This window comes from Saimiri boliviensis, chromosome X, assembly GCF_048565385.1.
Source record: "Saimiri boliviensis isolate mSaiBol1 chromosome X, mSaiBol1.pri, whole genome shotgun sequence".
Lineage (NCBI taxonomy): Eukaryota > Metazoa > Chordata > Mammalia > Primates > Cebidae > Saimiri > Saimiri boliviensis.
This window is the reverse complement of record NC_133470.1, coordinates 64,081,175-64,094,098: the sequence shown is the minus strand read 5'-3', so window position 1 is coordinate 64,094,098 and position 12,924 is coordinate 64,081,175. Positions and strand designations below refer to the sequence as shown.

The window sequence follows — 12,924 nt, the reverse complement described above, 5'->3', positions numbered from 1 at the left end:
TTTTTTTTTTTTTCCTCTTCTGATTCTTTTGTGAATAGAGAAACAATTAAACAAAGGAACGAAATTCTTTTTTACTTGTTTAGATATACTGGGCACTTTTTGGCAGCACTGCTCCTAGAGCCCTTTTAACAGAGGGCACTCTGAAAAAGGTAAATTTATTGAGGAGTTTAGATATTAAAAAGTCTGAAAGAATTGGGTTTCTCAGATGACTAGTCATGATCATAATGGGATAAGTGATAATTAAGTCTGGAACTTGAGGTCCTCAGCAAACTGACTATATTGGTGATTGATTGTGGCACCATGTAGATACAGCATACTTTTGGTAGTCCTTTATGGCAGTTTTACTTTTTACTTAACTCTGTTCTTCAGTTAGTGTCCCAAATTGTACAGTTTTGTGCTAAATATTAAATGAATACCATTTTGTAATGATATACCAGTCTCTGAAAATTCAAGAGCTTAGAAGATTATTTATTTGTTTTAAATTTTTGATCTAAGAAAGAAAAAGGTTATGTAAGAATAAGTTTCCCAGCATTTTGGGAGTCTGAGGCAGGTAGATCACTTGAGGGCCAGGAATACAAGACCAGCCTGGTCAACATAGTGAAACCCCATCTCTACTAAAAATACAGAAATTAGCTCAATGTGGTGGCAGGTACCTGTAGTCCCAGCTACTCGGGAGGCTGAGGCACAAGAATCACTTGAACCTAGAGGCAGTAGTTGCAGTGAGCCGAGATCATGCCACTGCACTCCAGCTTGGATGACAGTGAGACTCCATTTCAAAAAAAAACTTTAAAAGTTCCTTTATTTCTCGTGTACTTAGTGTGCACATTGCAGTCACATTAAATATACCTTTTGCCACAAGATTGTAATGTTGTAAATGTAACCAGTTTCTTAATTTTTAAAAAGTAACATGATATGAAACTTCATATTGGGCTGATTTTTATTGAAATACACTGATTCAGCCTTATTTTTAGACATTTCCTGCCCCCAGGGAGCCAGGTCTCTCGTGTGATACTGCCTTTATTTCTTTTAATTTTAATATACATGCAGTGAAATGCACTCTTTTTAGTATACAATTCCATAATTTTTAGCATACATATATTCATTTAATTACTGCCACAGTCAGGATACAGACAAGTGTTATCACCTCAAAGATCTCCCTTGTGTTTTCTCTTTATAGTCATATCCTCTCCAGACCCCAAACTGCTGGGAAACATTGATTTGTCTGCTATCACTACAGTTTTGTCATTTCAAGTATGCCATATAAATGGAATCATATAGTATGTAACCTTTTGAACTGATTTCTTACACTCTGCATGACGTCTTTGTCATTCATCCATGTTATTGGATATATCAGTTTGTTTCTTTTCATTGCCAAGTAGTATTCTATGGTATGGATATAACGGAATTTGTCCATTCACCCATTCAACAACTTTGGGTTCTTTCCACTTTCTGGTGATTATAACTAGAGCTGCTTTAAATATTCAGGCACAGATTTTTGTGTGAACCCGAGTTTCCATTTCTCTAGAATAAATACCTAAGAGTAAAATGCTAGGTCATGCTAAACACATTTTTAACTTGATAAAAACTGCCAAGCTGTTTTCCAGAGTAGTTCTATTTGTATTCCCACCAGCAGTGCATATGAAAGAGTTCCTGTTGCTTTGCTTCTTTGTCAACTCTTGGTATTGTCAGGTAAATAGTGGTATCTTGTGGTTTTAATTTACATTTCTCTTAAGGCTTGTGATATTAAGCAGTTTTGTGTGCATTTAGTTTCCATTTGTATGTTTTCCTTTTGTGAAGTGTCTGTTTAAGCATTTTGTCTATTTTTTAATTGGGCTATTTGTTTTTCCTCTCAACTTTAGTGAATTCTTTATATATTCTGATATGAAACCTTTATCAGATATATGATTTGTAGATATATTCTCTCAGTCTGTAGCTTGTTTTTTAATCCCCTTAATAGTATTTTATGTAGAACAAATGTTAATTTTCATGAATTTCAGTTTATTATTTTTTTCCTTTATGGATTATGCTTTTGTTATGTCTAAGAACTGTTTGCCTAACCCAAGGTCATTAAGATTTTCTCTTTTGTTTTCTTCTAAATGTTTTACATATTTTTCTCTTTTACATTTAGATCTTTGCCCCATTTTTTTTTTTTTTTAATGTCTGAACTGAACTAAAGTGCTACATTTTGAATGAATTCTTCTATGAGGTTTAGGTAGAAATTAAATTTTTTGTCCAGTTGTTTCAACACCAAGGCTCTCCTTTCCCCATTCAATTTGCTTTGTTTCCTGTTGCTGCTATAAGAGATTATGACAAACACCATAGCTGAAAATGGCACAAATTTATATTCTTACATTTTTGGGGGTCAGAAATCCAAAATTATGTTTCACTGGATGGCAATAAAGGTATTTGGCATGGCTGTGCTCCCTCCAGAAGCTCTTGAGGAAAATCTATTTCCTTGCCTTTTCCTGTCTCTAGAGTTTACCTACATTCCTTAGCTCAGGGCCTCTTATTCTGTCTTCAGTGTCAACAGCATGTTCAATCTCTTTCTGACTCTGACCCATCTGCTTTCCTTCGTCTTATATTCTCTCTTGACTTTGACTCTCCTGCCTCTCTCTTATAAGGACTCCTGTAATTAAATTTGGCCCACTTATGTGATCAAGGATACTCTCCCTGGTTCATGTTCTTTAGCTTAATCACATCTGCAAAGTTCATTTTGCTATATAAAGTATCATCTTTATAGGTTCTAGAAATTGTCACATGGATGTCTTTGGGGAGCCATTATTCTTTCTACCATAGTGATTATATATGGAGTCTTCTTCTGGAATCTATTGTTTCATTGATCTTTGTGTTTCTGCATTCACCAGTAGCACACTATCTTTATATTTTTAGTTTATATGTATCTGTAGTTTTATAGTAAGTTTTAAAGCCAGGTAGGGTGATTCTTCCAACTTTCTTCCCTTCTTTTCAAAATTGTTTTTTACTATTCTAGTTTTTTTGCCTCTGCATATAAATTTTAGAATAAACTTTTCTGTAGCTGTTAAAGGTCTTGTATCAAAGAAACCAGATGATATTTTAAATGAAATTTTATTTTAAAAATGTATATTAATTTGAGGAGAATTGACATCCTTACTAGGTCATGTCTTCCATTGGATGAATATAGTATGTCTCTCCATTTATTTAGCTTTTCTTTGATGTATTTAATCAGCATTAATCGCTTTCAACATACAGACCTGATATATGTTTGATGAGAACAGTGGTTCCAAACTGGGTGTGATTTTGACCCCAAGGGGATTTTAGGCAGTCTGGAGACATTTTTATAGGTCACAACTAGAGGGGGTGGGGTATACTACTGGTATATATTGGGTAGAAGTTAAGGACACTGCTAAACATTGTACAATGTACAGAATAGCTCTTCCAACCATAAAGAATTACGGCACCCAAACTGTCAGTAGAGCTGGATGTTGAGACTCTGGGTTAGATTTATTTTTTTTTATTTGATGGGGGCAATGTAAATAATTTTCTTTTTAAAATTTTGGTTTCTGACTATTCATTGCTAGTATGTTGGTGTATTAGTAATTGATTTCTTTGATCATAATATATTGATAATATTGGTATTGTTTATATATTTGGATTTCAGTCTATTTTATTATGTGTTTTCTGATAAATGTATTTTGTTACTTGGTTTTACCTTTACTGTCACCTTTCATGTTATTTGAACGGGTTTTACTATCCCATTTTAATTTATCCACTGTGTGTTTTAGTTTATCTCTATGTAATTTTGTTGTGGTTACTCTAGAAATTATAATATACATAATTAACTTTTCACAGTCTGCTTAGAATATTTTACTACTTCAAGTGAAGTGTAAAAACTTACTACTCTGTAAATTCTATTACCTTCCCTCTTTATATTTACAGTTGTTTCATATATCTATATATACTATAGACCTCATCAGTCAGTGATTTTTTTTTTCTTAACTCTATGGAATCTTCCTAGACAAATTTAAATTTTGTTTTTAACTATCAAACGTATTTTTAAAGAACTAAAGAATATGTTGTTATATTTACACAGATATTTACCATTTCCATTGCTCTTCCTTCGTTCCTGATTTTCCAGGTTTCCTTCTGCTTTCACTTCTTGTTGAATGAAGAGTTTTCTTGAGCAATTCTTTTAAAGCAGGCCTTCTGGTAATTAATTCTCTTAGCTTTCCTTAATCTGAAAATGTCTTGATATTCCCTTCATTCATAAAGGCTAATTTTGCCCAGTATAGGATACTAGGTTGACAGTTCTTTTCTTTCTCCACTTGAAAAATGTTGTGCCACTTACTGCTGGCCTCCCTGGAAATCTGCTGTCTTAAGATTGTTTTTCCCTTATACGTAACAGATTTTTATCTAGGTCGTTTAAGATTTTTTTTTCTTTGTCTTTAGCTTTTATAAGTTTAATTATGATTTGTCTTGGTGTGAATTTCTTTGGGCTTAGCCATATTTGGGTTACTCAGCTTCTTGAAATTGTAGGTTTATGTCTTTTACCAAATTTTAAGACATTTTCAACCATTATTTTGTTGGTACTTTTTGTGTCCCTACACTCTTATACTATCCTTCTGGGGCTCAATAAAGGATGTTAGGTGTTTTGTTACAGCTCCGTAGGTCCCTGAGACTGTTAACTTTCTTTTTCTTTAGTCTATTTTCTCCCTGTTGTTAAGCTTAGGTAGCATCCCAACATCCGCTGTGTATTTTAATGATATTGACTACTAGAATGCCTGCTTGGTTGCGAAGACTCTTGTGTAACTTACCTTGAAATCTTGATTGGTAAGGTTTACATAGCTTCTATCAGTTGTAGCTAAACTTAACAAAGATGTACAGCATGATAATGGAACATTAGCAAGAGCTGGGATTTTAGTGTTTTAATTAAACCTGATAGAATTGTTTTTACATATTATTAATGTCCATCCATTTAATTTCTTCAGAAAAACTCTGGCAGTGTGACAGACTTCCTGTTCCTCAGTGATAGTTGATGCTTTTCATACTGTAATTGCAGAAAATGTAGAATGTGAATGATTAAACATTTGCCTTGAATATATGAAAGCATTGTACTTCTAATTATTGTTCTGTCTTCAAGTTCACCAATACTTATCTCTGTCTTCTCTGTTTTGCTGTGGAGCCCATCTGTTGAGTTTTTTATATGTCAGTTACTGTATTTTTCAGTTCTGTATTTTTCATTTGGTTCTTTATATCGTTTATTTCCTGAGACTTCTATTTCAAGCATGTTCATAAATATTCCCTGAAGCACTTTTATGATGGCTACTCTGAAATCTTTCAGATAGTTGTAATGTTTGTGTCATTCTGATGTTAGTGTCTATTGATTGTATTGTCTTACTTAAATTGATATTTTATTGGTTCTTGATATGATATTTTAAATTGAAACCTGGAAATGTGGGGTATTAGGGGACTCTGAATCTTATGTAAATCTTCTGTTTAGCAGGCCTCCTGTGATACCACTTCAGTGGAGCAGGGGTGCTGCCTCATTACTGTGGGTGGAGATGAGAATCCAGGTTCCTACTTGGGCTTCTATTGACTCTTGGTAGAAGAGGTTTCTCATTACTGCTGAATGGGGTGAGAGGTTAGACTCCTGAGGAGAATAAAAGTCAATAGACTGGGCAAAAATATTTGCAAACCACATATCCTACAAAGGCCTTATATTTCGAATATATAAAGAATTCTTAAAACTCAACAGCAGAAAATCCAATTATAAAATGTACAAAAGAATGAACAGATATTTCACCAAATAGAAGATATAGATTGCAAAAAAGCAGATTAAAAGGTGTTCAACATCAGTGAGGTATCAATATATATCTATTAGAACAATTTAAAAATTTTTTAAATAATATGATAATAACAGATGTTTGGAGGATACAGAAGAACTGGGTCACTCATACTTCGCTGGTTATTATAAAATGATACAGCTGGCCAGGTATGGTAGCTCACATCAGTAATCTCAGCACTTTGGGAGGCTGATGCAGGCAGGATCACTTGATCCCAGGAGTTTTGAGACCAGTCTGGCCAACATGGTAAAACCCTGTCTCTACCAAAAATACAAAAATTAGCTGAGTATGGTGGCATGCTTTTGTAGTCCCAGCTAATCAGGAGGGGAAGGCAGGAGAATCGCTTGAACCCAGGAGGTGGAGGTTGCACTGAGCTAAGATTGCGCCATTGTACTCTATCCTGGGCAACAGAATGAGACTCTGTCTTAAAAATAAAATGTCTAGGGCTAGTGCCTCACGCCTGTAATCCCAGCACTTTGGGAAGCTGAGGCAGGCGGATCATGAGGTCAGGAGTCTGAGATCAGCCTGACCAACATGGTGAAACCCCTGTCTCTAAGAAAAATAAAAAGTTAGCTGGGCACACACCTGTAATCCTAGCTACTCAGGAGGTTCAGGCAGGAGAATCACTTGAACCTGGGAAATGGAGGTTGCAGTGAGCTGAAATTGCCCCACTGCACTCCAGCCTGGGCCACAGAGCGAGAGTCCGTCTCAGAATTAAATTAAATTAAATTAATTAGCAACTCTAGAAAGAGTATGGCAGTTTCTAAGTAAGGTTAGCATAGAGATACATAAGTTAGCAATTTGACTCTTGGGTCTTTTCCGAGATGAATGGAAACGTATATCCACCTGTATGAGAATGTTGATAACATCTTTATCTGTAGTAACCCAAAGCTGGAGACAACCAAAATGTCCTTCGAGGTGACTGGTTGAATAAATCCTAGTGCGTCAATGGAATAATCCTTTGAAATAGCAAATGATGAGCTATTAATACATGCAACTGTGTGGATAAACTTTGAGGGCATTATGCTGAATGAAACAAAAGCTGATCTTAAAAGGTTATATACTATATGATTCCATTTCTAGAATGTTCTCAACATGAGTAAGCTATAGAGATCAAGAACAAATTGGTGGTTGCCAGGGTACAGGGACTGGAGTGAGGCGGGTAGGATGGGAGGGAATACAAAGTGGTGGTATAATAGATTTCTCTTGTGGTGGCATAATAGATTTCTCCACCATGCCCAGCTAACTTTTTTATTTTTTCTTAGAAGCGGTGATGAAATAGTTTTGTGTCTTGATTGTGGTACCGGTTACAGATCTGAACATGTGATACAATTGCATAGAATCACACAGACAGACACATACGTACTACACACACATACACATGAATACAGGCTAAAAGATGGTAACAACTGAATGAGTTCTCTAGTCCAGTATTTAACAGTAATGTGCCAGTGTTAACTTTCTGGTTTTGATATTTAACTAAAGCTAAATAAAATGTCATTAGGAGATGCTGGTTGAAGGGTACGTGAGTCTCTTTGTACTACTTTTGCAAATTCCTATGAGTCTAATTATTTCAAAATAAAAAAGTTTTTAAAAAAATATTCTTATTTGCCTGTAATGGTTTAAATCTACTTCTGCTAAAGGCAGGATATTGGGGAAAACCACTGTTTGCCACTCCCACCTCCAAAATATCACAAGACAAAACTTACACTATATATTAAAACATCTACATGTAATATCTTTGTTTCTTTGGTGTATTTCTTTCCTTTTTAACATACATGGCATGTTTCTTACCTTTTTAAAATTACTTTTATGGGAAAACTGATGGTATTCAGTTATTATTAGAGGTAGTGCCATATTCTTTGCATGTGCTAACTGCCCTTTTTCTGCCACTACCAGCACAATGCAGATGACACTCACAGGTCCTGAACACTTCCGAGGATGTTCTAAAGTTAGACCAAAACCAAAAACATTTTCAAGAAAGTAAAATTGCATAACTTTATTGGTGATATATTAGTTTTAGGCATCATTCACTACAGCTTTGGAAAAGGTATAATGGGCTATGAGCTATGAGAATTGCATGGTAGCTATAACTATCACTTTTTCTCCTACTGAAGAAAGTGTATTGGATTGCAGGTAAGGGAATGTATCCTTAAATGGAAAACCTGGAATCTGCTCAAATTTATTTAAATTACTTTTGATATACTTAACAACTGTAGTTGGTTTAAACAGTACTGTTGAGAGCATCCATTTTAGGGTGCCAAAGAAGTGAAATATACTGTCTCTGCCTTATAAGCTGCTAATGTGGCTGTGGTATACTAGAAAAAATTTTGACTTCAAGTGTCAAACCTGGATTTTAATCTTAGCTCTGCTGCTTACCAGACAAGTCATTAAACCTCGTTTCCTCAACTATAGAGATAAAATCTATTTTGAAAAATTGTTTCTTTCATTCCTCATGTTTGTGAAAGGTACCTACCTTTCACCATACCTGATTCATCTAGCTGTTGTTCAGTAAATGTTATTTTTGTCACAAAAAGTTTGTATGTTATTTAGGTGATAGATACACTAAAAGCCCAAACCTCACCAATACACAATATATCCATATAACAGAACTGCACGTGTACCCCTTAAATTTATTCAAAAAAGAAGGCAATATATCTATGCATGTATACATACAAAATGAATCAGAAATATATCACAAAAGTGATAAATGTCAAAGTACAAACTATAACAAAAAGATAGAAGATGGAAAATGGAGAGTGCCAAAATGGCTGCAAGTTTCATAGAAGGCATTATGACAGAAATGGGATTCAAAATGGGCTTTGAAGAGTGACGAGGCTAGATAGGGGAGAGGAGACCATTTCAAGAAGAAGAACCAAAGGTTATATGGCTACAAGGGAATCAGAATTGAGAAATTTATGCTATTTGAGACCTGCCATATATTCGATTAGATTTTGGAAGTCAGAAAGTTTAATGTTTAAGCAGTTTATCTCATAAGGTTACATTCTTAAAAGCATCACAACATCTCCTGTGTCTTTCAATGATATTGTTGAATATTAGAATGCCTCCTTGATTGGTAAGACTCTTGTGTATCTTACCTTGGAATCTTGGTAAGATTTGCATAACTTCTATCAGTTATAAGCTAAACTTTGCAAAGATAGATGGCATAATAATGGAGCATAAACAAGATCTGGGATTTCAGTGTTTTTATTAAGGCTTATAGAATTGTTTTTACATGTTATTATGTGCATCAATTTGATTTCTTCAAAGAAACTTTGGGAGTCTGACAAACTTACTGTTCCTAAATGATGGTTGATGTTTTGGATACTGTAACTGCAGAAAATATAGAATGTGAATATGATTAAACATTTGCCTTGAATCTATGAAATCATCATACTGCTAATTTTCTTTTTAAAGTTTTATTTTGATGTATTCTCATAGAGAAATAGGTTCATTATTGAAAGCTTAGTTTTGATAATAATTGGGCTTTGTTTTATATGGTATTGGAACAAAGCAGCTTTCTGTAGGACAAATAGATTTATCAGTGTTTTTTCCAATGGTGAATAAGCCATATATACTTGTAATTTATCTGCTTTTGTGATCCATTTTGCTGTATAATTTAGTTTACCATTATATTGGTGACCAAATTATTTTTAAAATATTTATTGAATGCCTACTGTATAAAAGCATTATATTCAGCATGAGTGGAACAAAAAGTAATATGACATAGACCCTCAAGGATCTAGTAAGAAAGGGAAATATATACACAAATAACTACAATGTAAGACAGTTTGCCATAGTGTCATGAGCATTGTAGAATTTTAGATAATGGAGACAGCATTTTTGAGTGGCAGATCAGGGATGATTTCATGCAGAAGCATTTGACTAATTCACATAGCTTATAAATGAATATTAACATGGCAGTGTGAATTATGAAGCCTGAAATGACAGCTCTCCCAATGCCAAATATTTTGTCTTTATGAATGGGGAAAATCACTCTAATACCAGTAATTGGTAAATATGTAAACATTACCATAAGTACTAATTTAAGATAAATATTTGTACTTTTATAAATAGGTATTTTGTATCTAATGGGTAATTGATGTTTTTATGTTTTTAGGCCATGAATATTGTGGTTCCCTTCATGTTTAAATATGCTGTAGACAGCCTCAACCAGATGTCTGGAAACATGCTGAACCTGAGTGATGCACCAAATACAGTTGCAACCATGGCAACAGCAGTTCTGATTGGTTGTATGTGTGATTCTTTAATCTATCTACAGGTGTTGACTTTCAAGGAGGTTTCATTATATTTGAGCAGATGACCTTTTCACTACAAACACAACTTAGCATTTTTGGATATTTTTTGTTTTATGTCAGTTTTTTTGTATGTGTTTTTAAAAACTGTATGATACACTTTCAAAAAATTCCATGATAATAGTAGCATTTTTACAAGTTCTAGACAACAATAATATGAAATAAGACATTAAATTCATAAGAACCACTTCTAATAGGCTTTTTGTAATGTCCATTTCCACAAAGGTCAGTTATTTTCTTGCTGGTATTGTTAGCTATTAAATAGGAAATAGCTAAATAACATTATATATGTCATTAATACTTTATTAAAATATATTCATTAGTAATGACACATATCTACAATTTGAAAAGAACAGAATATAAATGCTGTATGCCCTGTGCATCAGAAAGAACACTATAAAATTTGGGAGACCTTAGTAAGGGTATGCCTTTAGTCAAGGCACTTGATTTTTTAGGGTCTTGATTTTATCATTTATTATTTAGGGAGGTTAAATTAGATCATCTTAATGGATACTGCACATTTTCCCACAATAATGCCATATGGGCTGTTATTAAAGTATTTTAATTGGAAAAAAAATTTTTTTTTTTTTTTTGAGATGGTGTCTTGCTCTGTCGCCCAGGCTAGAGTGCAGTGGTGTGATTTCGGCTCACTGCAACCTCTGCCTCCCGGGTTTAAGCAGTGCTCTGCCTCAACCTCCCAAGTAAGTTGGAATTACGGGCACATGCCACCATGCCCAGCTAATTTTTATATTTTTAGTAGAGATGGGGTTTCACCATCTTAGCTAGGTTTGTCTTGAACTCCTGACCTTGTGATCCACCTGCCTCAGCCTTCCAAAGTTCTGGGATTACAGGTGTGAACCACCGTGCCCGGCCAGAAAAAATCTTTTAACATCTGAAAGCCTGGTGGGAAATAACACTGAAGGGATTAATAGTGGTAGAAAAGTTAATACTCATTAGGCTAGATTAATTCTAGGTTTGCTTTATTTTAAATATTCTGTGATATATGCATTCACTGAATTATTGTACAAACATTTTCTGAGCCCTTGTCATTTCTATACTCCTATGATTCTAATATTGTTACATCCTGTTTTTTCTTTTGAATGTTTTGTTAGATGGTGTATCAAGAGCCGGAGCTGCTTTTTTTAATGAAGTTCGAAATGCAGTATTTGGCAAGGTAGCCCAAAATTCAATCCGAAGAATAGCCAAAAATGTCTTTCTCCATCTTCACAACTTGGATCTGGGTTTTCACCTGAGCAGACAGACGGGAGCTTTATCTAAAGCTATTGACAGAGGAACAAGGGGTATCAGTTTTGTCCTGAGTGCTTTGGTATTTAATCTTCTTCCCATCATGTTTGAAGTGATGCTTGTCAGTGGTGTTTTGGTAAGTTAAACATTTTTCATAACAAGCTTTTATCTTAAATTCTCATTAGTAGCAATTGAATATTTGAAGCTGTTATACTGTTGCATGCCCATGGGTTTGAAAGCAAAATTCCATGATGCTAGAAACATTATGCAGTTTAATTATTTTGCCACAAGCGTCAATGGACTGCTCGAATTCTTTATCATGTTGTTATTGTAAAGAGCTTTTCAGTTCTCCATGTAGATCCGTCATTAACTAGTACTTAAAAGGTTTTTGGTTAAGCAGAGATTTTTGTGTATGGCATTTGACTAATATGCTCAGAATATCTAGATTTCCCATCACCATTCATAACATTTTAGGCAATTTCACCTTTTATTTACTTGTTTTTCTGTTCAGCTTTTAGATTTGGGGGTACCTGTGCAAGTTTGTTACATGGGTAAATTGTGTGTCACTGGGGTTTGATGTATAAATTATTTAATCACCCAGGTAGTGACCATAGTACCTAATAGGTAGTTTTTTGATCCTCACCCATCTGCCACCCTCCACCCTCAAGTAGGCCCCAGTGTCCAATCCCCTTGTTGTGTCCGTGTATACTCATCGTTTATCTCCCACTTATAAGTGAGAACATGTGGTATTTGGTTTTCTGTTCCTGAGTTAATTCACTTAGGATAATAGTCTCCAGATCATCCATGTTGCTGCAAAGGACATGAATTTGTTTTTCATGGCTGCATAGTATTCCATGGTGTACATGTACCACATTTTCCTTATTTAGTCCACCGTTGGTCAGCATTCATGACTTCGCTATTGTGAATAGTGCTGCAATGAAGATATGTGTTTATGTGTCTTTATGGTGGAATGATGTAGGTTCTTTTGACTATATATACCCAGTAATGGGATTGATGGATCAAATGGTAATTCTGTTTAAAGTTCTTTGAGAAATCTCCCAACTGCTTCTCATAGTGGCTGAACTAATTTCCGTTTTCACCAGCAGCATGTAAGTGTTCCCTTTTCTCCATAATCTTGACAACATCTGTTATTTTTTGACTTGTTAATAATAGCCATTCTGACTGGTCTGAGATGATATCTCATTGTGGTTTTGATTTGCATTTTTCTAATGATTAACAATTTCACCTTTTATAGTTAAAAGTGAATATATATATCCATGTATATGTTTATTCTTCTTTAGGCTTATTGTACTATCTTCCTATTAGTATTTGATGGTACTATTGATGTAGGAAGTGCAGTTCGACTTTCTTCCCTTGTTGCCTAAAGTAGATTTTCTAAAGTATTCAATTTTTTTACCCATCATTCACTTACATAACTTCCCACCACCATATTTTTGTCAAAATCTTTTGAGTGGGATTTACTGTTGTGTGTTATAAACTATTTGGCAAGCACAATAACCGTTTCTCATTTCTTCTTTTGACAT

At 34.5% G+C, this 12,924-nt stretch overlaps 1 protein-coding gene across 4 annotated transcripts in view; it reads left to right on the top strand.

The window, feature by feature from the left end:
- The window catches only part of ABCB7 (ATP binding cassette subfamily B member 7), a 129,239-nt gene that overhangs the window by 91,678 nt on the left and 24,637 nt on the right, over positions 1–12,924 (top strand). For all 4 annotated transcript variants that reach the window (XM_010347368.3, XM_010347367.3, XM_003936860.3 and 1 more), the window contains 2 exons: positions 9,940–10,072; positions 11,248–11,516. In XM_010347368.3, coding sequence (XP_010345670.1) covers positions 9,940–10,072; positions 11,248–11,516 — 402 coding nt within the window. The remainder of the gene's footprint in view (positions 1–9,939; positions 10,073–11,247; positions 11,517–12,924) is intronic.